This window comes from Pogoniulus pusillus, chromosome 8 (assembly GCF_015220805.1).
Source record: "Pogoniulus pusillus isolate bPogPus1 chromosome 8, bPogPus1.pri, whole genome shotgun sequence".
NCBI classification, from domain to species: domain Eukaryota; kingdom Metazoa; phylum Chordata; class Aves; order Piciformes; family Lybiidae; genus Pogoniulus; species Pogoniulus pusillus.
The window spans coordinates 30,328,307-30,356,129 of NC_087271.1; the positions used below are offsets into that span (position 1 = coordinate 30,328,307).

Consider the following 27,823-nt stretch of genomic DNA (forward strand, 5'->3'; position numbering starts at 1 on the left):
TATTTGTTAAACAGTCAAATACGAGTTTGGTTTTTTGATGTTGCTCTTTATTTTCCCTTACAAGATATATTAATAAATTACAAGCACCTAGGAGTAGCAGAAAGAGCAAGATATAAGCCCACAAGTACGATACAACACAAGCCAATGAGGTAAGAAAGAATGTCCCCAGCAAAAGCTACAAGTGTTGTAACTAAAGCTCTCAGAATTGATTAGTGACCAGAGAAAGAATACCTAAGACAGCTTCATTCTGTGGTGTAATTTGTCCTGCTATTTTTCAGGAGGTGTCTCAGGCTTGTGAACAATGTCTTCCCTTTGCATCTGTTGTGCCCTACTCACCAAGGCAAGTAGTTCCTATCTTGAAAAGCACATGGTGCAAAATGTGTTCCTTATTTTCAGTGCCTATGAATTTAATGATTGCCCTCAGAGGAATACTGCAGTTCTGGCAAATTGAGAAAGCACAAAGGCAACTGAGGTAACTTTGGGCAAATCTCATGGGATTTGCACTCTGTCACATGGAGTCTGTGAAAATGGCACTTGGAGAAAATAAGAGGAGCAGTTAGAAGCTGCCAGAAGTTGAGCAGGATTTCTGTTGCAAATGTGGTAGCTGCAGTTCACGAGATAGAATTGCTGGCTGTATAGCTTCATCTCTATGTTCAAAGCTATCACTGTGGTAACTAAAGTAAGATATGTGTTGCCTATCTGTCTAGCTTTCTCCCTGCCTCTCCCAAAAGTAATAGGGTTACCTAAGTTGACTTCTGCCTGCTCAGAAGTCATGAGGAAAACTATTTAATTAATAATACAGAGATAGCCCCAAACCTCAAACACCTCAGTGATTAATACAAAAGTAGTTATATAGTGACTGTATAGTGTGCTGAGAAGCAGCAGCAGCCTTGCAGTCAGAATACATGCAAAGAAATTAGTTAACAGCTTTCACTCTGCAAAGGAGATGTGAGAGATACTTCCCCCCCTTTTTTTTTTCATTTCCTTCACAAGGAAATAGTTGCCTGACTGGTTCCCTGTTCAGTTACTGGGTCAGCTCTGGAGATCAGTGCGGCATCAAGGGGTCATGACAGATTATGTCAATGAAGCATCTGGGCTTGTGCCTGTATATTCACTTTACTGAAGAAACATTAATAAATAGAATATAGAGGGTTGCTGTTTTGACACGTCAAAAACGTGTTACAGACGTTATCAAATTCATTGTTTCATAAAGAGGTCTGGGAGTAGCCGCTTAAAAAATTAACTAACTATAATGTTTCCAGCTGGGATCTTCAAAAGAGTGTCGGGGATTTCAATCTGCAAATCATGCTGAGATTTAGTGACAGCCTTTGATTTCTGAATTCCTGAGGGTCCTTCAGAAATCCCAGCCTCACAGAGAGGAAAGCAGTCAACAGTAGAAGAAGCTAACAAGGAGTGTATGTTGATAGGAAAGCCATACTGTTAAGCTTATCGGGAAAGGTATGAGTGTAGCCAAACAATTTAGTTTCCACAGGCAGCTGCCAGTCCAAAGTTACTTTGCCTCTCATCTTTTATCACACAGCCTTGTCCTTCTAGGAACTTCTTCCTGCCAAGTGTGCAAGCACAGGAGCCATAGGGAGCTTCCACTGGAACCAGAACCTGAGGGGAAGGAGTGCAAACACAGAGGTAATTTTTGAGACAGGGATGTGCCAGCACCATCACAGTAGAAACTGCAGCTAGTAATTTCCTCATAAAATCACGCCCATGCTTACTCTTATGTACATCAATGGTAGCTGTTGCTCTTATCTGAAAAGTGAAAGGAGATCTATAATACCCACCTAAAAGAGGAGAGTCACAAGACTTAGGAAGAGAGACTAAATCACAAACAAACTATAGGCCATTGATGCAAAATGGAATAACCCAGTTCCTCTGTCATATGACAATAACAGACTTTCATTTGGACTTGGCTGTCAGCTAGAGCAGCTGTCGGGGGAGGAGCAAATCTCTGTCATCCACTACATGTCTCACCCTCTGCCTGATCCCAGGTTTATGCCTTGTCCAGAGTTGCACCAATCTGCTTTGGCTCCTAATGGCTACAGAAACATCTCTCTACTGCTGTCTTAAACTGCTGGTCTTCCGACACCTAGGGTTAGCCTACCACCTAGCTGCTTTGTAACCCCACTGCACCAGAGATGCTCCCTGGCCTCATTGGTGATGCCAGTGAGGCAGAAAGAGGAGCTACGTGAAAGGATTCCATGATATGTTCTGCTTGGTTAAAACTGCACAGGCTGATATTGTAACTAGAAGTCAAATTCAGTGGAGACAACTGGAATGATTTTTGAGAGGTAGTCCCTGTTACAGATCCCTTTTGATCCCCAAAGCATTCCACTGTTCCCCTTTAGCTTTTATCATCAACGTAAGAAGCCAGTTATCCTTCTGTAAATCTCAGTGTAAATCTCTTTTAGAGGTAAGGTGAAGCTTTCATAGGGGCTGGGGGGATGCAGTTGTTCTGTTCTTTGCAGAGCTGCTGCTGTGCTTTAAGGCTGAATATTTCTAAAGAGTCAGGCAAGTTGTGTTTGGAGCATTTACTTACTTCTTTGTCATTGGTCAAGCCTAGATTCTTCATGTCTACAACATTATAGAAGGTGTTGTTCAAGACAACTTCTATGACCTGTACCTGAAACCATGAAAACAGATGAGGCAGTGAATTAAGGCACCTTTCCAGCCAACAACCTGTCAGTTGTTTCAGTCACTGTAATGAAAAATGATGCAGCCCTCCACCTCCCTCATAGATACAGCTGATCAGACACAATCTGTTGAACATGTAGACAGTGTTGTACCACCCCTTTCACTTCTACTTGTGTCCTACCAAGCACTGAGACATATTCTCCCCAACTGTATTCATATCTGGGAACCAGCTTAAGAACTTCTCAGTGCATTCATACATTTTTTTCCAGACCATTTATCTGTACCACCAAGCAATTTCTAGTCTTACTTAGAATTATAGAATCAATCAGGTTGAAAGAGAACTCCAAGATCATCCAATCCAACCTATCACCCAGCCCTATCCAATCAACTAGACCATGGCACTAAGTGCCTCATCCAATCTTTGCTTGAACACCTCCAGGGACGGTGACTCCACCACCTCCCTGGGCAGCCCATTCCAATGCCAATCACTCTCTCTGGCAAGAACTTCTTCCTAACATCCAGCCTATACCTCCCCTGGCACAACTTTAGACTGTGTCCCCTTGTTCTGTTGCTGGTTGCCTGGGAGAAGAGACCAACCCCCACTTGGCTACAACCTCCCTTCAGGTAGCCCTCTCTTTTCCAGGCTAAACAACCTCAGCTCCCTCAACCTCTCCTCACAGGGCTGTGTTCCAGGCCCCTCACCAGCTTCGCTGCCCTTCTCTGGACATGTTCTGGTACCTCAACATCTCTCTTGAATTGAGGGGCCCAGAACTGCACACGGAAGTGCTAGAGGAAGTAAATAAGCTTATTTTGGTCTTCTCAGTGGTCTGATTAACTTTCACTGTTGCTTAATTAAAACATCAGCAGGAGGAAATAAGATACCTGTGGCACTTTGGAAAGGATGAACATCTGGATAGAGTTGACAGTTTTCTGGTAAGAGGGTGAATATTCACCACAGTCAGGTGGCCCAGAAAAAGCTTCAAGGATACATTCACGGACTTTGTTCCTAGAGGTAACACAGGAGCTTACAAACCTTGTTTCAGCTCTAGATCCATAGTGTTGTACTGTGATCTTTGATTGTTTCATTATTTTCTCAGTCTTTTATGACAAATACATAGCACATAGGATTTTATGAGAGAGCAATGTCTTTGTCCTGTCACCATCAAATTCCTCCCCCTCCCCAGCTCTGTAATTCACAAGCAGGTGTTTTGATTAAAGTATTTGACAAATTAGCTCTTAGTTTGTTCTCTTGAAGGGTTCTGTACTTAACATGGAACTTCCCATTTAAATACTGTCCCTTAATGCACCGTCAGAGAGACAGTACCCCCTAAAGACATAACCTCTCACCCCTCCTAACAGCACTTAGCAATGCCAGTGAGAGCTGTGAGTGTGGCTGCTACACAGCAACTGCAGGTCTGGCCTTTACAGCTGCTGTATTGTATAGAGGGACTTCAGGGTTACAGATTAGGTAATAGATGTTATTTGATTTGGTGTATACCATATGCAGTCAAAGTCAAAATCCTTGCATTCGCCGTATGACCATTTGCAAAACAACTCTCCACATAAAATCCTGTCATTCCTTTCAGGAAGCGTGGTGTGTTCATTCTTATAGAAGCCTTCAAATCCAGACTGTGTTGTCTTCATAAGTTTCAAATCTTTAATTCCAGCATAAACAACCAGAGGACCTGTGATCCAAAAATATGAGACAAAATGAGCCCCTTTTCAGACAGAAAGAAACGCCTGGGTGTATACCTGCAGTGACAGCTCCAGACCCATGAAACAGTCTCTCCAGGACTTGCTCATGGGTTTCTCTAGCAATCCTAGCTACCTTAAAAATATTTTCTGTGTGCTGATGTTAGTGGAAAGGTAAGAAACAAGACAGAAGCTACTGAAATCAGACCTGAGACTAGGAAATTGAGAACTCTGTCAAGTGGTCTGCAATCATAGAGAGCTAAGAACACACATTATTTCACCTCCTTGGAGCTGGGGCGTGCACTGGGTTGGCTCTCACTGATGTCAATTTGGAGACTACTAATTACTATAGAGGGAAATGAAATAGGCTAGTTGTGCCGCAGTGTGCAGGAGAGGTGTGGTCAGCCTTTTCTGATGACAGAGATGAATGTAGAAACTCTGTACAAAAACTTGAGAGTCTCGGTCAGAAATTCACTTGCCTTTCTCTTGTGAGTTTTGCATCTGTAAGAGCGAGAGGGCGAGGAGCCAATGCAACTCCCTGCAGTTCAGCTAATTAGCAGGAACTGGCACCGATACAGATGCCACCCACAGGTTCAAACTGACACTGGTTTTGCTCTTAGCCACTATTTATAAAATGTGCTGTTGTAAAATCACTGCTGCACGAGTGAATTATCATCTGAAGACCAAACAGTTTTGTTCTGAACAGAAACGGCTTGTCTTTTGACAAACCTTTTGGACAGCAGCTAAACAGTAAGTGGTCAGTCATTTAGAGCACACTAAACTGATTACTGAAAACCTCCCTGACCGGAGTTGCCAACTACAACAAAAAATAATCAGAAAAGAGGAACCTTATGGCATGTAGGTGTGCAGATAGTCAGTGTCTGAAGCCCAATATGGTGTTTCTGTGCTGCTTTTGGTCCTCACACTAGGTCAAAACTAGTCCTTGTATATGTCTGGTATGTAGTAATCCTGCTTTGGACTGGGAAGACTGACAGACTTCGTCTTTAAGCTCTGTCTTCCCAGGAATTTATAGAGCAAATAACTCCCTTGTGGTGGTTTTATTTCCGCAAATGTAATTCCACTAAATTAAGTGATTGTTTATAGGTTTGGGTTTTTAAACTGCTCTGCCACTGGAAATTATCAAAGTTGTATTTCATCTAATTTATTCTCTTGTGTGCATATTGGTTTTTCATTAGTCTGAGGAGATGTATTTATAATTTTGTGTAATCTCCTCATTGTTACTAAAGGTTTTAAAACAAGAAAAGACTGTTCTTGGACAGGATATTCTGGGGTTTATTCAAATCTTGATGACTTCATTGCTTAGCTACAAGATTGCAACACACAGGTGTTAAGGTAGAGCAGATACTATCAGCAAACCTGGAGATCTACCTCATATTCAACTGCATAGCTTCTTTGAATGAGCTCCTCAAAAGGAATGATTTACTGAAAGGCTGGCTGGCTGTGTAGCAATCAACCTGAAACTTGCACTGAAGAATATAATGCCTAGGCAAACTTTTACAGGCAAATAGCCTGTGCTGTGCTTTCAGTATGTTTTGTGCTTGTGCTGTGCTAGAATGTCACACGTTGACTTTAAGTTACTTGTGATGGTTTCAATTTCCAAAAAACCTGAAGCCTTTCATCAGCTGATATAATAGCAAAAAATAACCCTATAATTCTATTAAGCCTCCCTAGGTTTCTTCTAATAATAAGGAAAGTGTCGAAAGATAGGATTAAGTGAAAAATAAACTTCTATGTCTGGTTGATAAGTGCACAGGAGGGTGTTAAAGATAAAAAAGGTTGTCTTAGAAGAAAAACTAAAAAGATTTGAAAATCTTCTCTTTGATTATTGTTCACCTAGGCAGGGAATCCTAAAGAAACAGCTACAGGACTAAATGAAGGGAAGACTAAGAAGGAAAGGCAGTTTCCTTGGTAAGCCTTAAAGGTTTTTTCTTTGTGTAGAGCCTGAAATTGCAGCATTTCATGCTGAATTTTCAAGATGGTGAAAAATTTAATTGAATCTGTACATTTTGAGCAGCAGTTCTTGAAGAAAGCATAAGCTCTCTATTTTTTAAAATTATGGTTTCTTTTAACACTTTCCAGAAAGCAAAGCAAATAGTATTGAGGCTACCAAAAATACAGCAGTAGTTAGCATTACTGGGAATATTAACAATGATCAGGTCAAGAGGCACAGCAGACTTGTACAAGCTCTCTCTTTTCTTTCAGGAAGAATAAAGGGACAATCCTAAAATGCATCTCTCAGAATGCAGCTTTCAGAAGTCATGTCCTGTCTGCAGGTGAAACTGGTCTTGACATTGGTCCTAACTCTGACACGTTGGGAAAATAGGGAGGGTGGATTGGATGGGAAATAGTTCTAAGTTATATTAAGGCAGGAATAGATAGGTGCTGAACTGATGCCTAAATCCTCTAAACTCCATCTATGAAGCAATGTAATGGTCTCAGTTCAGTTCCCAGTAATCTGAGAGATGGGTTAAATGAAACACCAATACTATTGAGACTGAATTTATGCTCTTGTTGTGAGTCATAGTTTTTACACTCCCTTTGGAATGCCAAATTACTGTCAGAGAGTTGAGCTCCAAAGATTATGTCTTCCAGTTATCACAGAACTCTTAGTGAAGCTGAACAGTGGTTTGCACCTGGCATGCAAAAATGACATGCTCTAAAATACTTTCATGAGAAAAATGATTTGCATGTAGAGCTGAATGCTCATGATCTTTAAGCCAGCCTGATTTGCAGCAATTAAATAGTATCTTCCTTAGAAGTAAAACCAAGGCATGTTGACAGCTTTTGAAAACAACTGCAAGCTAGGCAACTTGCCTATAGCAGTGTGGTTTCATGATACTCTCTCTATAGGGTAATGCGAATAGTGAAACTGTAGGCTATATTATAATGTAAAAAAGTAAGCCCATTCTCAGAAGACTATTAAAACCTGTGGCAATATGTGGCAGTTCTGCAGGATGTGCAGCTGTAACCATTAAAAGTTAAGGAACAGATACAAATGTGAGCTAGATTAGCAGTTCAGCTAGGTCTTAGAAATCAAGGACTTTGATATTAGATTATAACACTGGTCTTTGGTTTAGACTTCTGGAGTGGTTTGGCTGTGCTATAAGCCCTGTAACACCATTAGTATCTCTAAAGCTGTCTTCATCTCATAGGTGGAAATGTTTGCAGGGATCAGGGGAAGCTGCATATTATTTTCTCACCATTTCTGCACTGCTCTGCTTCACAAAAACGGATCCCATCAGGAACGTATATGAATGAATGGATGTGGGGAACACCATTCTGCAATTTAGAGCAGACATGTAAGTAAAAGTGCAGTAAATACCATCTCAACTTGAAAACATGAACTAAGAGAGTGATGAATGACTCCAGAATAAACAAACTGAATTCATTAGCATTTGAGATACCTCATATTGACGTCGCCATGGTACTTCTTGAACGTAGCTTTTGACATACGCCACTTGGCAAAATGTTGTCATGAAGTGTTTGCAGATATCTATGGCAAATTGTTCCAAAGTGGGGATCTAAGACAGCAAACAGTATTATTAGAAAGAAGCAAGTAACCCTATGTACAAAAGCAGATAGTTATGATTGTTGTAAATATTTGGGAAGGATCAATGTTGTTAAAAATAGAGATTTCTCTCGCTTCTGGTTTGTGTGCTGTGCCCAGTCATTTGATCAGCCTACAGCAATATGCTGCAAACTGCAGCTGCAGAGCAGTGTCAAAAACCTCCTATTCTGTGGTACAGCAAGCTGCAGAGAGAATGTTGCAGAAACCTTATGCTTTGATAGTATAATACTGAAATAATCCTAACAATGTCCTGATTAACCTTTACAAGCTGAAGATGGGATTTCATTACTGAGAGAGAATTTACACTACAGATTCTTGCTATGATAGATGCCACTAAGGGAAGTAAGAGCACAGTTAACACAATAAGGGAAGTCTCCCATAATTTGAGACCTTCTGTTTACAAAGACTATATAGGAATAGTGCACTATTATGTGCTGTTAGATATTTTTAAAGGATGGATATTACATCACAAATCCACAAAAAACACTGTTAGCTCTGTGAGAAATAAATGCTTCGGAAAATTAAGGAATCCACAAGGACAAAAACTGGAGAAGAAAAAAATTCCCAGATCACTGAAGGCTGACTTTACTGCTGATCTGATGTGCCAATAATGCATTCTGAAAATAAAAAGCTAGCATTAAAAAAAAAAACAACAAAACATTTCCAAATGAGGTCGCAAGAAACAAGAAGGCTAGTTTAAAAATACCCCATTTTTTTTGGCCAACACAAGGACAATATTCTTTATGGTGTCTGTAGGTATCACAAAGGAGTTGTTTCCATCCAGGTACTCGTGAGCTGAAGTCAGACGGAGATGTGTGCACACTTCCACCTCCTTAACGAAATGCTTCTTGCCTTCTTTATGAAGGCGAAGGAACTTAATTGTATTCTTGCCATATTCACAGTTGAGGACTTCTACATCCTTGATCTGCAGAGAAAACAAGTGACAATTGTAAAGGAGCTCAGAGGAAGCCTGACTTCTGCTCAGTCAATGAAACATACACACTGCTTATGGCCTTTACTTTTGTGGTTACCTGTGGTAATGAAAATATTTCCATTATAAATTGCAAAGTCCTGATGGGAAGGGGAAAGACTTTAGGAAGTTGTTATTACATTAGTAGCAGCTGTGATAAAATTCTGAAATGTTCTGGGGGCAGGTCACATAAGGTGAGTTACAGTGAACTGTTCTCATTCTCATCTTTGGAGCAGTTCCGACTATACAGACCCATACCGAGTCTCTCCCCTCCAGCAGCTCTTTCTGACCCCAGCGTGCCCTAGGGACTCAGCAGGGGAGCAGCCATATGCTGGACCCGCAGCTTTCACCTCGGCACTCTGTGCCACTGCAGCGGGGCTGGCCCTGCCAGACGGGGCTGCCTCCAAGGCAGGCATGCAGGAACTTGCTCCAAGGCCAAGTGGCATCGATGAGTATCAAAGCAACTCTTCTCTGAGAAGTAGGAAGGTTGCTTTGTAAGCAGGCGGAAGTCCCAAGCAGAAAATGGAAGCAGCTGTCAGACTCTTGGCATGTTGTGTGTTTTACTGCCCCCTCTATGGGCCCTGCAGTTCCCTAGCAAGAAAAGAGACTGAGCTGGTTTAAAATGTTTCCTCGCAACCGTGTTACAGTTCTGATCTTCCGTGAAAGGGATTAGAAGCGAGCTTGAGCAGCATAATTCAGGTCTCAATCCGCACGTCCCAAATCCTGGCTTTCTGTGATCATTGGTTTTGTTTGTGCTAAGGCCTATTCGTTTTGATCTTGCATCTGTGGAACACACCCTATTTACACCTCTATTACAGTGCTGGAGAGGCTGTGCTAGAAAGGAGAGAAAAATACTGGGAAGGCTGGGAGGATTTCCATCATCTTAGAATATCCAGAGGTACGTTGCATTACACTCACCCTGAGGCTGAAATTTCCCATACTTGGTTTCACCATCTTTTAATGTAAATCAGTACCTTTTACTGTAAGCATAATGACGAGGCAGAAAGAATATTTTACACACCAAAATAGAAACTGAAGCTTTTTATGCATCAGTTGCTAAATTATCAGATATAAAATTGCTCAATTCAGACATGTTTGTTCAAAAAAAGAAATGCTAATGAGCTTAAAAGATAATTAAAAAAATAATTATTAACTAATTGTAAGTAAATTACTGTGGCTTAGAGATCAAAGTATTTTCTCTGCCTGTCAGCCTCTGCTGGCTCAGTCCCCACAGACAAATGAAGGCCCCCACTGCTCGGGCTAGAACTGGGCAAGGCTTGGTGCTTCACTAGAAACCCTCTTTGTAGGAGCAGTGCAAAAGCTGCAGTCACCACATGGACTGGATGGAGAAGTAGTGAGATGGAAATGATTTTGTTTTGCATGTCTGAACAGGGAGTGTTTTTCAGGTAGCTGTAACAAATTCACACTTAAGCCATGCAGCACTAAAAAGAAAACAGAGTTTCAGTGCCTTTTAATTGAAGCAGAATACCGTGAATATTCGAAATAGTCAAAGTACTGTCTTCAAAAATATGGAGGTAAGGTTTCTCAAAAACACAGCATGATAAATGTCATTTTGCCATCTTCCCACCCAAAGAAATCATGAGCAGTTTCCTGTGACTCCCTGCTGCCTCTGGCCACTCCTGCAGTGGAGGTCTGACTTCGCAGCTGGCTCCATTATTCCAGGCGCTGCCTGGGGTGTGCTTACTGCATCGCGCAGCAGGAGCTGACAGTTAATGCTGCACAACTTCTCCTTTTAGAGCCGACTCAGTGCTCGCCGAGTGCAGCCGAGAAACCAAAATGCCCGCGGGATCTGCATGGTGGCACCCTGCTCTGCTATTGCTTCTCTGCTGTGCGCCCCTGTGGGCAGATGAGATTTCGTGCAGGAATGAAGATGGGGAGGCAGTTGATTGGTGAGTAAATACCGCACAGGAAGAAACGCCAAGGTCAGTAAATAACACTTGAGATTAAACCACATGAAGTAGGTGGATCACCAAGAAGTAATGCATAGCAATCATGGTTTTAACCCTGCTTGTCTGTGAGTGGTAGCTGAATTTTGCATTTGGGAAACCAAGGATAGGTTATTGAAATGTGATTTCATTTCACTGAACCAACCACCCTACTGTATTATGACTAACTGCAAAATAATCACCACCTTACACAGCGTTCATGTCTCATCATCAAAGGGAGCAGAGCCTGTGTTCAGATGCCAAGGCTGTGCTTGCTAGCAGCAGCCCTGGAGGCACCCGTCCTGGGCCAGGGCTCCAGCACTTGGTTCATCTGGCTGAGGGAACTGAGCTGAGTGAGAAAAACAGCTGTGTCTCATCCTTGGCTTCTTTACTTATGGCTGAACTTAAGCCTGGTGAGATTTGTCCCCTAGCTGCCAATACTGAGGGGAACCAGAGGCTGACCTGCCCCAAGAGTGATGCAGCAGAAGCAGGAGGTAGGGTTGGGCAGTGTGGGAAAGCACCTTCTCACTGAGGAGCAGAGGTCATTTGCCAACGCTGGAGCTGCTGGCACGTTGAAGCTGGTACTGGCCCACTGCCAGCAGTGAGCCTGAGTTTGGATATTAAATGATTAATTGGATTAATGTACTTTGGAGACAAAAGACACACAGATAATTACATAATATCCAACCCAGTTTTAAAAAGTGAAACAAGGACTCTTTAAAAAGAACATGGAAGTTTTCCAAATATAAAAAGCAATCAAAAAGAAAAGTGTCTTTCTCATGGAGCAATGATTAGTTTAGATACAAATGATAAAGTAAGTGTTACTCTGCAAGTCCCTTCTCTTGCACGAAAGAGCTAACTGCAGGGAAGGCAGGAGCTCTTCACACTGCAGGCAGGCTACTCAAGAAGGACCATAAAGCTGCCTTTGCAGCTAACCTTAACCCTAATATTGGCATAGCATCAAATGTGTGAAGGTCTGATCCATCCATGTGACTTACCACCCTTGTCAAGGCTCTTCTGGATAATGTGGTTTTGTTCAGGAATCAGGCTTTTGTCAGTGTAGCTACCCAACAACATAAAGAAATGAGAAATATAATTTCTCTGCAAACTGCAATTATTCCTTGCAGAATGCATCTGTGCTAAAGCTGAAAACCCTAAAAGACCAAATCCCAGGCAAACAAACAACAAACCATTTACCATGTGTTTCTTAACTGAACACATTTGTTGTATCCAGATTCTGAGGAATTCTTTGAAAGCTGTGACTTGGAGTCATTCACCTGTGCCTCTATGTAAATAACAGCAATATGGGACCCTTTCCAGATGGGAACTGGGAGGTCTGCACAGGCAAAATCATGTTCCTTTCTGACAAACACAGCAGGAAGGACACAGGTGACTTTCTTTTAAATGTGCTATGATCAAGTGAAGGAGAAGCTTGCCTGTCTGCAAGGGTCACTTTAGTTTGTTGACAAGAAATAGTCAGCTTTTGCTGATCCTGGATTTGGTTGCTATGAAGCTGGTAGGAGAAGCAGAACTGAAACTGCTGAGAAAAGCTTCCTCAATCAAAAATGTCTATGCTCTTTGAAACACATTCAGTTAGCAAGAGCTTTATGTGAGTTCCTCCTATCCCATGGTTTCATCTTGCAGTATTCCATAATTACTCAGTCTCAATGCACCCTTTCATTTGCCACTAAAGCAGAGGAATCACTTGTCTTACCTGATCTGATCTCACCTGATCTAATCCCACACTCCACAGCTGTGCCTGAGCTGGCAAGAGTCTCCTGTGCGTTTTTGTTACCCTCAGGAGCTCATCCTGCTGTCTTCACTGCAGGAGCTACCAGAGCAATCAGGGGATACAATCAGCTCGAGTGCAGAGCTTTTCCTTTATTCATCCAAACTTACTGTGTTCTGTGGAATGCTTTTCATGCAAATAAAAGCCAAAATTGTGCTGAGTCAAGGGCTGAAGCTATGGCTGCACAATGCTTGGGGTTTTTCTTTGGGAGAGAGGCAGGGAGAAGCAGCAAAGATGTCATTAGGAAGTGAAGATGTGATTATTTGGAATAGGTTGGTGTTCAGTCACAAGCAAACAATGTGACAATGCTAATCGGGGATAAGTGGATTTGCTTTTCTTTGCTTCTCAGCAAAACAATTTTTGCTTTTCTCCCACAGATGCCTCAGCTCTTGAGAAACTTCCTGTGCAGCGAAGACTTTTATATAACTTTAATTGCTAATACATGCAGCTGGCTTTCTGTAAAGGACCAAAACATGTCTCCACTGGGAAATAGCAAGCAATTTTATGATAGCTGAACTGCTAGTGTTTCCTTAAGCACACCTGCTCATGTGGGTTTGTCAGATGCAAGGCATAAATCTTCATGCAAAGCGTAACTCTTCCAAGAAATTGCAAAGCAATTATACTGCAAAGCTTCATATATTCATTCCTGGATCACCATGTGCTACTGTAACTACTGCTTTTCTTCTCCTTTACAAATCTTTAGTGTGACTGCTGTTACTCCTTGTGCACAAGGCAGCTCTCCCCAGCCTTGCTGTATAGATCTTTCTTCTCTTGTCCATGATCTGTCATCAGCAACAATTTCTTCTGAGATACTTAGGCAACGTCACTTGGTCAGTTAGCAAGTGGATTACCAGGATGACCAGTGTGGGTTTCTCCCTCTGCCTGTGCACATACATTTCCCATGGATTAAATGTTCCTCTAGCAAAATCCTTTCCTGATGCTTCTTACTCGCTTTTGGAGATGCCCTTTATTGATAACTTGAGACTGCAAATCAACTGAGCAAGGCTTACACCTCCCAGTTATACTTGAAGGGTTAAGCACAGTCAGGCTGTGTTTTTGGTAGGTAGTATTGGTAAATACTATTGACATAAATAACAAATTACTGAAGTGCAGCACTCAAAGAAAGTGGCTTAATTAATTGTATTGTAGTTAATCCCATGGACTTGTATGCTGGGAAAACCTCTTTACTTCATCAGGGACATTAATTGGAACCAAAATATTTACTAACAGTATTGAGTACTCTGCAATTTGGAAGAGATTTGTCTTTCTGGCTAATGGTTTGCAAATACCCAGTCTGCAACAGTTCAGTGGTGTGCAAGGATGTTAGGAAAACTAGGTTTGGAACAACATTATCATATGTTTTTATACTTCTTTTGTGGGTTTCATATGTATAAATATCTTATTTTGAATTGTTATAATGTCAATACATAATTTTATGTATTTCATTTAAAGTTCTATTTATATTACATAAAAATATATAAGAGGTGTTCCAGGATGGCCATGAGAATGCCAGACTGACTCTGGGACCTGAGGTTCTCTACCAGAACCAGAAGCAAAGGGATTAGGTGTCTAAACAGGACCCCAAACTAGGGCTACCTCAGATTCTTTCAGGGCACCATCAGCAGTCTGAACACAGCAACAGGAGTTGCCTCCTTTGCTTGCTAAGAAGCAGAAGAAATTTCACTGTAGAAGGTCCTGTGCTACCAAACTGCAGCTGGTTTCTGCACTGGGTGACCTCAACGCTGAGAGACATCCACATCGAATGGTGGTGGCACTGATCCCTCTCTGTTGTAGGCATCCCCAGAATCACCATTCTGTTAAATCCTTAGGTAGGAAGGAGACAGTGATTTACACAATTCATACAGGATGGTTACAAGAAAACAATTTCTCTTGACTGTTACAGGTTTGCTCTTTACAAGTTGCCAAAACATGTCAAAGGAGAGATTCCCATGCTGGGCCTGGAATATCTGTACATGGACACCTTGGCTCCACAGTGGCAGCTCAGTAAATACCTTGTCAACATGACACAGGGTGCTCTGGGACAAACACTGAAGCAGCTGTACGAGACATATGAATCTAAGGCAAGCCACATTTAATTATCATTTTGTTAGTACATCTACTTGATATTACATGCAAATTAAACCAGACGAAATAAGCACGTAGAGGTACGGCCAGACCTGCCTGACTAGATCTACTAAAACATGTCAAGGGGAGCATCTTCACAGCTGGGCAGATAATTTGCAGTTTTGGTTACAATTCTAATTTCTAGCCAAGCCTCTCACAAACTTGAAGTATTGCCCATTGAAAAAATGAGCATTGGTACATAGCCCCTTTGACTTCTCTGACATTCGTGCTGAGTGACATCCAAGGCTGTGAACTGGCTGCAAACACAGACTAGGGCCAGTGGTGACTATTACGGACACATGTCCTAAGCCCTCCCTATATGTGTGTTTCATGCTCTGTCTCAAATCTGGGATTTGCTCTTCCCCTTGACATCACTGTGACTGCTTCAGTAGTGATATTATATGCTTCTTAAGCCTTTATTTCCCAGGCCCTGCCCCAAACCAGTCAAATACCTCATTTATATTTGTGTTAAGTGATTATAAAACACCACAAGATCTGTCTGTCGTTGCCTTTTTTACTGATAGTATTCTTGGGAGTCTGATTATGTCTGCGTTTCTGCTGTTGGCTAGTGGTAAGGTCATTTATTTCCTTGTAGAAGATATTCCTAGAAGTCAGTCAAAAATTGGTCAACTGTTCTATTCCATGTCTTGCTGTAATTGTAGTAAACTCTTTACAAACTCAAAGCTGGGAAGCGTGTCCCAACTCCTTTGAAATACTAGCAGCCTATGAAGGAGTGAAAGCAGCTTCTGAAGTGATTGGAACTGCGTCACAATTGCTTTTAGCTCCTAGATTGCCAGTTCTAAACTGGATGTTCAAAGGCAAAGGTTCATCACCGCATCATGCCACAGATGCAACCTGGACTAAGTGGATGGCTTTGATAACTCAGCAAGCACGAATGGGTAATCTTGATCAACCTGGTCTGGTGGAGGTGATCACCAACTGGTCAGAAGGCACAGACTGTTCCAAACCTCCAGAGGAGAAAATAACTCGTGCTGCAGAAGCTCCTCCCTATGGTGATCTCTCTGATCAGGAAAAGGACTATGTTTTTGTTCACAGATGGTTCCTGTCGTCTTGTTGGGAACAAGCAAAGATGGAAGTCAGCAGTCTGGAGTCCTACCAGGAGAGTTACTGAAGCAAGAGATAGACAGGATGAATCCAGTCAGTTTGCTGAAGTAAAAGCTGTCCAACTTGCTCTTGATGTGGCTGAACGTGAAAATTGGCCTATCCTTTACTTCTACACCGACTCATGGATGGTAGCCAATGCTCTATGGGGTTGGCTAAAGGACTGGAAGAAGCATGGTTGGCAGAGGAAAGGAAAGCCTATTTGGTGTGCTGATCTATGGCAGGATATTGATGCATGGCTGGAGAGAACTCCAGTGAAGGTGCGGCACGTAGACGCACACATGCCTAAGAGCAGAGCCACTGAGGAACACCAACACAACCAGCAGGCAGACCAAGCTGCTAAGATGTATCAAGGTGATACAAACTCTGATCTTGACCTTGACTGGAAACACCGAGGTGAACTGTTCTTAGCTCGATGGGCCCTTGATTTGTCTGGATATCAAGGCAGAGATGCAACATACCGATGGGCTCGCAATAGGTCAATTGACTTGTCCATGGATGCTATCACCCAAGTCATCTATGACTGTGACATTTGTGCTGCCATTAAGCAGGCTTAATCTAGCCCTTATGGTATGGTGAGAGATGGTCAAAGTACAAGTATGGTGAAGCCTGGCAGATTGACTACATCACTTTACCTCGATCTCGTTCTGGCAAGCAGTATGTGCTAACGATGGTAGAGGCCAGCACTGGATGGTTGGAAACCTATCCAGTTCCACATGCTACTGCACGTAACACCATTGTTGGTTTGGAAAGACAAATCATGTGGAGACATGGAACTCCAGAGAGAACTGAGTCAGACAATGGCAATAATTTCAAGAACAATCTTGTGAAAAACTGTGCCAGAGAGCATGGTATTGAGTGGATCTATCACATACCCTACTATGCTCCAGCTTCAGGGAAGATTGAGCGCTACAACAGTTTGCTGAAAACCACCCTAAAAGCCATGGGGGGTGGAACTCTGAAAAACTGGGACAAACATTTAGCACAAGCAACTTGGTTGGTAAATAGTAGAGGTTCAGTAAAGAGAGCAGGACCTGCACAATCAGGTGGAATGAGGTGTGGTCATGTGCAAATATTTTACCCCAAAAAATGTTCATCATTTGTCCTGCACAAGAACACTTATCATCTCTGTTTTGCCTCAGCAAACAGATTCACTGGATCTGGTTGCTAAACTAGAGAGAGACACACAAAAAGAGGGAGGAACTACTCTGTAAGTAGGTGTCAAACAAACCCATGTAGATTGTCTTAGTGAGCATGTTTGATCTCTTGAGGAAGGGCTACTGCAGTGATTGAGATAACTTCCATTTATATTAACCAGGGTCCTAATGCTGAGCCTTCAGGTAGCTTCTGTGAAAACTGTATCAGATGAATTTGGAGAAGGGTTAGGCTTGTAGTCTTCACACAGAGAAGTCCTGAATTCTTTCTTCTTTTCCCAGCAGAAGAGGTTTGCTTCAATGCCTTGCTTTTACTCAATGTCATGTTTCAAAAATGTGTGTTTTCCTGCAGAGAAACAATATTGCATATGCGATATACAACGATGAGGTCCCTGAATCAAACTCCAATGGGTGGAAAAGAGGACATACCAAAGGTACAAGGAGAGTCTCAAGCTACTGTTTTCTCCTTTCTGAAGTGGTGGATGGCATCCACTTGTCTGTTTGTCTTATTTGCATATCTAAAATTCCTGCCTAAAGCAAAACTGGGGAATGATTTGCATGATGCATGGTTTGTTGTATATATATATATGTATATATATATATGTTGCAGCTTCTGTTTTGGTTTCGCTATGTCTGTGCTGTGTTAAAGAACTCTTAGGGCTTATGGAACCTTTGTTTTCAAGAACTGAAACTTGTATAGCTCCTTTCAGCGAGAATAGGCCACATCACCCTGAGCCTAACAGGGCAAGGCACCCTAAACATGAACTCCTCCAAACTCTCTCTGGGGCAAGAAACTGTTGTCAAGATGGTGGAAGTGCTGATGTATGCAATTAAAGTAAAGCAAAACTTTAAATAAGCACGAACTTCAGTGGAGGTCTGTGTGGTCCTTTGAGGAAGCTGATGGGGTTTGCCCGGCTTGACTCCAGCAGGGCTGTATTTTGAGGCTGTAAGCCGTGTGGACAGCTCAGGAGCCATGCTGCAAACTGCAGCTGGAAAGGCATAGCCTCTCTCTCTGCTGCTTTTCTGCAGGAGGAGAATTCGATCTGGGGAGGAAGACATGGTGTTAACGGTCTGTTTCCACTTAGGTCGTGCTTATATGAAAGGGAGGGAAATGAAGTGGAGAGAGGGTCACAGCCACTAAATCATCAGACTTTTTGAGGACAAAATTTGAGCAGAGGAATGTTTTGAAAAGTAATTTTTCTTTTTTTTCAAACAAAACATGGTGACAACTTAAGCTAGGCTGTGTAGGAGAGAATTCATGCAGTTTTAATACAATACCAGCGTCTCACATAATCCATTAATCTACTCTACAGCCAGTTTACTGTAGACACATTAAAGTGTGGTGTCTGCAGCATCAAATCTGAAGGACAGCTCTGTTGTCTCAGGGTTTTTTCCTCCTTAAATAATTCACAGAAACCTTTTTATTTTCTTTCCCCACAGGTTTTCTGCTCTTGGACAAATCACAGGGCTTCTGGGTGATTCACAGTGTGCCCCTGTTCCCTCCTGTCCCTGAGCATGGTTATGGGTATCCAGCTACTGGGGAATTCTTTGGACAGACAGCCATCTGTATAACCTTCAAATATGACCAGTTTGCAGAAATAGGTATGAAAAGCATCTCTCTAAGAAAGCTTTTGCCCTCCCTCGCCCCCACCCCCCCAGCTCCGCCTGCTCTCCTTGAGGCTTGTTCTTGTCCTTCAGTGTCAGATTGGGAAACCAAGTGGGACCTGGAAACAGCATCCTTGGCTTCAGTTATGTTTATCCAACAGTTTCCTGTGTCAATGTGGGAAATTCAGTCTTCCACTCTATCTCCATCTCCCCATGAGGACTATTGGGATAATAATAGCCACAAGTACATATCAAGGGTAAACTCAGTCTGCGCATGCAAAATGCTTTAGAAATATAAACTAAGATGATTAATCATCTTTACTAGCAATAGCTTGTTCAGCTGCAGTTGTCTGCAGTTCTAAAAATGTAAAGGCAGCCACTGCTTGAGCTGGAGTAGAAGCCTTGACTCATCAGGAATACAAAGTATACAATAAATATCACTGAGGATTTCCCCAGGTACTTCTTGCCATGTGAAATACCAATGCTAAAAACATTTTTTACCTCCCCAAATCTATACCCATAAGATTCAGAACAATCAGACAACGATATGGGATACTGAAATTCTGAAAAGGGACTATTGAAAGGCAATACAAGAAGTCATACCAGGATGTTCATTAACACTTTTCACACTGTTTTCCACTCTTTTCTCTTTTACAAACCACAGATTATATTAGTGGGGGGCAGGCCACACGCCAGAGCTATCTAAACCAGGTTCCTCTTTGTGAAAGCACATCTGTGCATGTGTTTAGGGAAAAAAGGACAAGAAAATGAGACACCTACAGTCATGACTTTTCTGCTCAATCCTCCTAGCTTCCAGTAACCTGTGGTTCAGAGACTTCCTGAGCCAGAAAGACTGGAAAATTCCAGATGGACTGATCTTCCACCAGCTCATCTAATAAACCTTTCTGTTCCCTTGCTCTTTAAAATATCCATGGCAAGGGCTTCTACAGCTAAGCTGTACACTGTACGGAAAAGTAAACTTCTGCCAATTCAATCCAGATGCTGAGAGTCAAGCTCTGTTCTCCCTAAAACCAAGATAGACCCTCTGGCAGTAATTCTGTTTGCATTTGGCTTGGCAACTGTAACTGACTGGAAACTGCTCCTATAAATACCAACAGGCTTGGATTTACACACGGTGTCTCAGAGCACTGTGTGACTGCTCACAGGCTTGAAGATGACAATGGGTGGGTGTGCCTGTGGACCAAGACCACTGGTTAATAGTTCAACAGTTCCACTAAGAATAATGAAGTGTAACTGGAAAAACCTGAGCCTGTTCTCCCACATGCTGCAGGACCAGTTGGAATACAAGGCAATTAAACATGTTTTTGATTGCTAAAATATGATACGTTGACACTGAACTCCTCTAGGAGATAGACTGTGAAGATTAAGAGGGATTTAGATTTCCTTTCCAAAGCAGAACTTTACTCTCTTGATTACTTTGCTTTAACCCATTTTAATTCTACACATGCTCATTTCTTGGGGTTTTTCTCAGACCAACAGATGCTGAGTTATAATCCAGGAATCTACAGCTGTTCCATTCCTAAAATCTTCCAAGCTGATCTCTCAAATATGCAGAAGCTCTGTGCTGGATCCAGGTTGCCCTCAGTCCCCTTGCGCCACCTCTCCAAACTCCAGTCAGCTCACGGGGAAACCTTTCTCCACTTTGCCAAGTCACACTTGTTCATAGATGGTAAGAGAACCTCTTGCTCTGTGTCACACATTCGCAAGCAGGAAATAAGCAATATATTCCTTGATGATTAGTATTTTCTTTGAAGGGAAAAAAAGAAGTTCATCTTCAGGAATACATGTGTCAGAGAGCAAGGAATGGTGTCCCATTATAATCTCCGAGTCTCACAAACGAAAATGCTGCCCAGCCCTTCAAAATGCCTGAAGGTGTTTGACAATGGGATTTGCAGAAAATTTGTTTCCTGTTATTCAACAGTAACAACAAAGAACAAATATGGAATTTGAAGCATCCACTTTTTCTCTTGTTTTTGTTATAGACAAAGCTTGAAACTTTTCTCCCCTTTCCTTTTCTTTCCTACTGATTGTTGTAACAAGTTTTCCCAGAGAAGGAGAAAAAGTAGACAAGAACTTTGGAAACTCAAGTCAAAATAAAGGGAGGGAGAAAATCCTTTCTGGCTCACTTATGTGTTGACATGAAACAAGCCTGATGCTTTTCAGTCCCCTCTTAATTGAAGGACACGGAAGACTAATTTCCCACACCCTCTGTTATTCCACAGATATCTACGTGGCCTGGATGGCTCAGGAACTGAAGACTGATTTGTTGGCTGAATCCTGGCAGCATTCTGGCCAAAAACTTCCTTCAAATTGCTCTCTTGACTACCATGTCTACAACATAAACCTAATAGGAATGCCATCGAATGCCTCCTTTTATTCCATTAACGATCATTCCAAATGGGCTGTGTCAAGTAAATACGAAGATCAGTGGGCCTGTATCGGAGACTTAAACCGTGCAGCTGAGCAAGCGTGGAGAAGTGGTGGGTTCATTTGTACACAAAATGAACACATCTACAAAGCCTTCAGACATTTGATAATCCACTATGAAACCTGCACTGCTGCTTCCACATTGATATAAGCAACCATTCCTCCCAAAGAGCACAGCCCTTCCTTACATAGAAAGTGTAGAAAATGTTTCCCTTAAACTTTATTTTTGCTCTGAAAAATGGCCCTGTAAGTTGCCAGATTACTTTGTTAGCTGTAAGAGCAGGTGGCTTGCAGGTAGGTTACAGATGATTTTTCCTGGATGCCAGACCAGCAGGCTCTGCATGTACTGAGCCTGTGCTCCTCTCACCATCAGTGCTGGGACAGGATGCTGCTGTACATTGTTGTAAGCAACTACGGACAGGCATCTCTGGGAGGAACTTGTGAGGGATGCTGGACATGGGACAGGAGGAACAACAGAAACCTGTCTTATTAGCTAGGCTGTCAGGGCAGGGCAGTTAGCAAGAGAAGAATACCCCAAAATACTTCAAAATTGCCCTGTATCCCAGAACTGTTGAGATCAGTCACAGCATTTCTGATCAGTTTGAGCTGACTCTGCTTTCACAGCTGACATAACTGGATACAGACAGGCAGGTGAGCAGATCTGTGGACATGAAGGCTTCATTTTTACATGATTAATTTTTAGAGAAGAAATGAGCTTTAAATCATTTGTAACCAATAGCTTGGGAGTATTCCTAGTGGTTGTATTCATGTACAGCAATCTTATAAACAAATAAACATGTCCAAAATATGAATAAGCAAAGTAAATTAAGAGCAAAAATGGTCTCTTTCCAGTCTTCCTCTTCCATTTTTATTGTTATCTGTGCCTGATTACAGTGTTTTATAGCTGCCAGAGGAAAAATAGGGACAATTAGAAAAGAAAGTGAAAAGAAAAGTGTAGAAAATATTTAAAAGAAGATATTATTTTGCCTACATTTTCATACTATAACGTGGCCGATGATTTTCAAGACCTCCAGTTTCAGGCTTAGGACTTGAAGTTTTCAATGGATGTGCTATAAAGACAAAGCTAATTTGCAAAATCCTGCAACACTCTTGGGTTCTGGTTTCACATGAACTCAGTCTGAAGAGCTGCCTGTCCCACTAATACTTTTGTTTTGCTGTGTTCATAGTCCATACCACTAATTCTCCACAGCAGTGCCTCAAAAGGAAGTGGATACAAAGAAACCTCCCACGACTGCCCCAAATTGTGAAAGGTTTCCTTCCCTTTTCACACTGAAGAGTCAACCAAGTTGTTAACAAAGTGTGCAAAGCACCAAAGAAGTGAATTTCAGAAAACATCTTGAAGGAATAAGACTAAACTATTTGGCTTGCTTCATGAGGGGAATTGTACAGGAATATATGTCATATTGAGTCAATCTGGCTGAAAGGCAAACCCGACTCTCATAGCTCCATGAAAATAATGCAGATAGCTTAGATAGTCTTTTTCTTTTCCCTGTCTATGACCAAATAACATTTGATAAATAATTCATTTGATAATGTTTTTTTCTGTGATGTTTGTCAAATTGGTTTGCATACTTCTAGTTGTTTTGCTAGCTATGGTCAAGCAACGCCTATTTGTGGCAGTGAAAATTGGCAGTGACACAGAGTGTGGAGCAGTGAGACGGTAGAGCATCACTCAGGTAAGAGAAGATAAAATTCCTTTCTCTTGCCCACCTTTCATGGCAGAAACTATCTGTCTGAAATCTTACACCTTGCCCATAGCTTTGCATACAAATTACCTCAGTGAACAGGAACGGTGAGAAATCCTTCACTGGAGACAGTGATGATGAGGTTCACCATGCATCAGAGAGCCCCTGGACCTATGACACAACCTGTATTTCTTATGGTAGATGATCAGCTACAGCATTTAAGTCACAGAGTTTGATAGCGAAGAGCCTCCATCCACTGGCTGTCACAACAGTGCTACCATAGCCCTACTCCCCAGACCAAAAGTCAGCAGTCCATCACCTGACTTTTAAGTGCTGATTGCTGTTCTTAATTATTAGAGCAGTTGATGGCTGTCTTAGAGCTTCACAAGACTACTTCCAACATTTCTCTTTCATTTTAGCTCTTACTGTGGAGGCACAAACAGCAGAGAAACAGTTGTACCATACAGCATTGCAAGTTCTTAAATAGCCAGGTTGTGCACAGACTCGTTTCAGTGGTGGAGCAATAAAAAAGCTGCAGTTCTGGTTCTCTCCTTTTTTGACTGCAAACAACTTTAATTTATTTTTTCTTTCATTGTGTCACTTCCATTTTTCTATACCCTGATAGTTCTACTGTTATGAAACATGGGCATAATTTTGTTTCCCAAGAGACTTATAATCAACAAGAAAAAATACACAGACTTTTAAAGGGTTTGTAACTCGAAGGCTTCCTGTGCCTGGCAAGATCATGTGCCACAGGCTTAACCTCGTATGTCCTCCCAGCACGCACCATGGTCAATTGCTGGTGTGAAATATTTGGTTTTATATATTTTATCTATATATTCACAGAGGTTTTAATTTTTAAATGTGCTGATTTTCAGAATGCTCAATATGTCTGCCTGTCCCAGTGACTCTGCTGCCTGTGCTGCTTACTCTGACCCTTTTGACTGGATGTATCTTCTCCTGCAGAAGGGCACGTCTGAAGCTGCCCCTCTGTGATTTCAGGGGAACCTGCCCAGCAAAACTGACTCTGCATAGATGGCAGAAGTTTTGCCCCTGGCATGGAGAGGGGAAAAGTTGGCCTCTTGTCTGGAAACCCGGAGTCTCAGTGTGCAGCTATGACCATTCTGACCCTTGGACTGTGTTCTAGTCCGACTAAATGAGAATGTTTATTAAACAAGAAAATTGTTTGCTGAGGGAGTAGGAGAGGCCAAATGCAGATATTATTAATCCACTAAACATTACTGTACTGCAGCCAAGTTTGCAGCAAACACAACAGCAGAAATCATTGTTTGATATGAATTGCCTAGTAATCATTTCCACAAGCCAGGACTCTGTCCCAGCACGCCTGACAAGCTGGCAAGAGGCAGGAAATGCACATACAGCCTCCAAAATACACGCCTGACACTTGATCACCCACCAAGACATCTACTATCACCGTGGCCACTGCCATTCCAGAGCAAGGGCAGAACTCTGTCTCCCTGTCTCTGCTCCAAAAAGAAACCCTGATGGTTTTCCCATGAACCCCTGTATTCCTGTGGATGCTTCTGTAACAACAGTAAGTGTGAATCTTTAGGGTAGTGGTTTGCTGTGTTGGAAGAGTCCAGTTTGATACAAGCTTGGTGCAAGAGCTCAAAGGATTAGACATTACCCTCATTAGAAGAAAAGCTTTAAAAAGATACAAATTTGAAGGCATAAAAGTGTTAACTGTGGGAAGTTTAATACCAGCTAGGCAGTGCTAATACTGGAAAACAGCCGCGAGCAGTGCAGCCTAAGCCCACTTCACAGGTCAGTCTTTATGGTGGGATTGCCTCTGTGTCTCCACAAGTGACAATACACTGAGCCCTCACGATGGGGCTGATGAGCCATGTAATAGAGGGTTTCTTAAGGACACTTGGAGCTCCATGTTAGCTCTCTGCCAGCAAGTCAAGGGAAGCTTTGGGAGAAATTTCTCTGACTGAGCTGGGAATCCTCCTGTCTCTATGGCATGGTAACTTACTTGGACTTGTCATGGAGGTCGACATGTGTCTTTCTGAACCACATCAAAGTCTGCTACACTGCACTTCTTGGAAGTGCACAAATCCTGCAAAGCCCAAGGGGCTTTGATAATTTTGCTGTCAGTAATAGCCCTTTTAACACCTACCATTGCAAACCATCACACTACTCCACTCTCAGCACAGTTTGTGTAGTTTTCTGCTCTGAAAATGGGAGCTTTCCAGTTAATACATCTAATGCAAGTGCCTGCCTGCATCAAACAGGGCTTCCTCAGCTTGCCTGCGGCACGAAGGGAGAGAGTGATTTTTGCAGACATAGTGGCCTCTCTCTTGTTTAAATATATATGCTCCTGAATCCTGACACTAATGAAACGCTCAAGAACATCATTGTGAAAATTTGTTTTAATGTATCAAAGCATCCTTGGCGTTATTAGCACAGTCACATAATTATCCCCAGAGAAACTTGCACCCATAGGTTAACGCCCATAAATTATTGTGTGGATCTCTCATACCTTTATTTTCAGTTTCTGGGAAAGATACATTGCTGGATACTTAACAGAGTAATTGCTTCAGAACCTGTAAGCTGCCTGCGAGCTGGGTAAAGTGTTTGGGAGACAAGGTGGTGCTGCCAACTGTCTTCTAAAAGCTTGGTGTAAGCCAAAGCCTAACTATGCTCAGAATGTGATGCAAGAACACGATGCACCTCTTTAATTTCACAAGAGATTTCTTAAAAAGACAGGAATTTCAGAATTAGAATGGAGATGATTACAAAGGTATGGTAGCATGTAAGAAAAAGAACTAGTGGCAGGGAATACATTCTTCACAGTACAAGGCAGAGAGTCTGATCTGAAATTTCCACAGTGTTTATCAGTTGATATCAGTAGTGTAGCTGTATCTGCCACTTTTCAACTTCGATTGGAGATACCAGATAAAAGGCTTAAATCTCACTTAATCCTTATTAATTTGGTAGGTAGGCAGTAAAACAAGCTGCTTATGGACTCAGAAATCAGTTGTAGCTCTTTCAGCTCTTGGCCACAGACAGGCCCCTTGTATGCTTATCTTTCTGTTTTTTAACTCATTGATCCCAGTATGAAGTATAAGCTAATCTCTGCATATTCGGTATGTTCACTCTGCTCAAGCTGTTAAAACATTAGGATTTGAAAAAAAATAGGTGTTGTTTGTGGGTTATTGTGTTACGATGCACAACTGAGTGGCTAATTTGCATGTAAAGTCTCTATGATTAATAAATGAGGCAATGCTAGCACAAGGGTGAACCACTTGCAGCAATCACTAGCGCTCTAGCAGGGCATGTTAAATACTATGCTCTGTCCCGGGGAAGCTCTGAGTATTTGAGTATCACTTTGCAGTTTTCAGGCTGAAAAGTCAAGGTGTGAATGAGGGGACTGACGGTTTTGTGTGGAGCACCTTTCAAAGAAAGACCATGGAAGAAATGCTGCACAGCAAATAGGAACGTTAAGTACATACACCTGTGCCACTTACCAACTGCCAAAAGACATGAAGAACCAGAGAAATGGGAGCAAAGCAAGCTTGCAGGAGAAATGGAGAAGAGGGAACAAGGCAGCTGAGGGTAAGCAAGAGAGAAAAGGCAAGGGAAAAGCAGAAGGAACATTAGGATGGACAACACAGGGAGGTCTGAGACCTTGAGTTTGGTGACAGAGAACCACAAGGAGTTAACTGTGGAGAAATCCAAGACATTTAATGTCCTATGGTACTTACTTAAATTAACATTTATCCATTTTACCAATGTGGTCTGCATATGCCACAGACAGGTAAAGACATAAACTGAAGTGATTTAGCCAAATATTAAAAATCCCAAGCCAACAAACACCTAGAGGGAAAGTTGCTACCTGCCTGTTATCAAACCTACAAGAGATGGGTCAAGACAAAGTCAAAAGCATTGAATATGTACAAGTAGAAGTGAGAAATTCATAAGCTAAGCAGTTTGAACCACATGTATCTGAACAACATGCTGCTTTTTTTTTCAAGAAGGAAGCTACCATTAAGGTTTAAAGCCAGTTCAAAAGTGCAATGAAATCAAAAGATGCAAAACATTCACAAGAGTAACTGCAGAGCATTTCATTACAGATCACAATACTAAAGCTAGCTTCATTCATTCTCGTGGCACTGGAAGAGCTGCAGGCAAAAGCACAAATACAAAAGAACGTAACCAGAATGTAAATAGTGATAAACAAACTGATGCCTTTTACAGGTATATCTACAACATATGGCCTCTTATTGTCAGGTAAAAATCAAGCTTAGTTTAGAAATTCCCCTGGTTTTTTGTTTTCTTCAGTTTCATCTCTGATACAACTTTGTTCTCCAGCACTGACTGAACCACTACCAGTCCAATCTAGTTGATTGTCACTGCACTGAGTCAAAATCACAAAGTGTTCCTAGATATTACTTACTGTCACTTGGCTCATGGTGGCCTGCTGTTTTGTCACCTCCTGGTCGTGGATCCCGCAGACGAGTAGTAGCTGTATAGAAGCCGTAGCTCTATAAAGTGTCATCTTAATATCAGAGGAGGAGCCAGCCATAAGGGGCTGGCTTCACACATTTGAATATTGCATAATTTATTTAGTAATGTGGCTTTTCTTTTTCCCCCAGGCAAAAGCTTTAATGCAACGAGGGAAACAACAGCAAAAATAGAGACAAGGACACGTCCTAACCTTGCTAATATCAGTGGGAATTTGCCTTCATACTCTATAGGAACAGAACTCCAAAGACACAGGAATCACCCATAAAACCAGAACCTTTAGTGGTCTGTAACAAAAAACATGTTTAGAGGATGACAGCGTAGTGGAAATGTCCAATATGGTGGAAATGTTCCCAGCAGGAGTTGCACATCCTTGGCACTGCCAAGGGTCTTTGGCACTGAGGACATGTCAGAGTCCATGAGTGTGGACAGTTTCTTGGACAAAAGAACTCTAAGACAGGACCATGCAGGAGCTGTGCGAAGATGAATCTCCTCTTGGTGTATGTTGGATCTCTTGGTGTTCATGGCCTTACTTTCAATGCCC

General features: G+C 42.0%; 2 protein-coding genes and 1 long non-coding RNA gene across 4 annotated transcripts; 2 read left to right on the top strand and 1 right to left on the bottom strand.

Annotated features, from left to right (window-relative positions):
* Positions 1-1,016: 1,016 nt before the first annotated feature.
* On the bottom strand, positions 1,017-27,257 carry LOC135177894 (uricase-like). Its single transcript, XM_064148315.1, has 8 exons — positions 27,212-27,257; positions 8,634-8,852; positions 7,764-7,880; positions 7,560-7,638; positions 4,145-4,331; positions 3,529-3,652; positions 2,552-2,635; positions 1,017-1,617 (listed from the first exon to the last, which is right to left on the bottom strand). Exons 1-8 carry the CDS (start codon positions 27,224-27,226, stop codon positions 1,480-1,482), a joined length of 963 nt encoding a protein of 320 aa, XP_064004385.1. The 5' UTR covers positions 27,227-27,257; the 3' UTR covers positions 1,017-1,479.
* LOC135177895 (uncharacterized) lies at positions 1,470-9,780 on the top strand. The gene is made up of 5 exons (XR_010303225.1): positions 1,470-1,644; positions 6,197-6,267; positions 6,562-6,632; positions 7,512-7,658; positions 9,716-9,780. It is a non-coding gene; the product is annotated as an uncharacterized LOC135177895 (long non-coding RNA).
* Positions 10,645-21,910, top strand: DNASE2B (deoxyribonuclease 2 beta). Of its 2 annotated transcripts, XM_064148313.1 has the most exons (6): positions 10,645-10,807; positions 14,536-14,713; positions 17,385-17,466; positions 18,473-18,634; positions 20,130-20,327; positions 20,881-21,910. In XM_064148313.1, the coding sequence occupies exons 1-6, from the start codon at positions 10,695-10,697 to the stop codon at positions 21,234-21,236; spliced, it is 1,089 nt and encodes a 362-aa protein (XP_064004383.1). In that variant the 5' UTR covers positions 10,645-10,694; the 3' UTR covers positions 21,237-21,910. The 2 variants fall into 2 exon arrangements, with proteins under 2 accessions (XP_064004383.1, XP_064004384.1); XM_064148314.1 differs by lacking the exons at positions 10,645-10,807; positions 14,536-14,713; positions 17,385-17,466; positions 18,473-18,634 and adding an exon at positions 18,784-18,881.
* Positions 27,258-27,823: the final 566 nt, after the last annotated feature.

Coding starts and splice junctions, on each gene's coding strand:
- DNASE2B (XM_064148313.1), top strand. CDS start 10,695: ATGCCCGCGGGATCTGCATGGTGGCACCCTGCTCTGCTATTGCTTCTC. Junction 14,714..17,384: donor ACGAGACATATGAATCTAAG/GCAAGCCACATT, acceptor GTTTTCCTGCAG/AGAAACAATATTGCATATGC. Junction 20,328..20,880: donor GTCACACTTGTTCATAGATG/GTAAGAGAACCT, acceptor GTTATTCCACAG/ATATCTACGTGGCCTGGATG.
- LOC135177894 (XM_064148315.1), bottom strand. Junction 7,881..8,633: donor TGTTGGCCAAAAAAAATGGG/GTATTTTTAAAC, acceptor TTGCTGTCTTAG/ATCCCCACTTTGGAACAATT. Junction 1,618..2,551: donor GCTTGACCAATGACAAAGAA/GTAAGTAAATGC, acceptor CCTTCCCCTCAG/GTTCTGGTTCCAGTGGAAGC.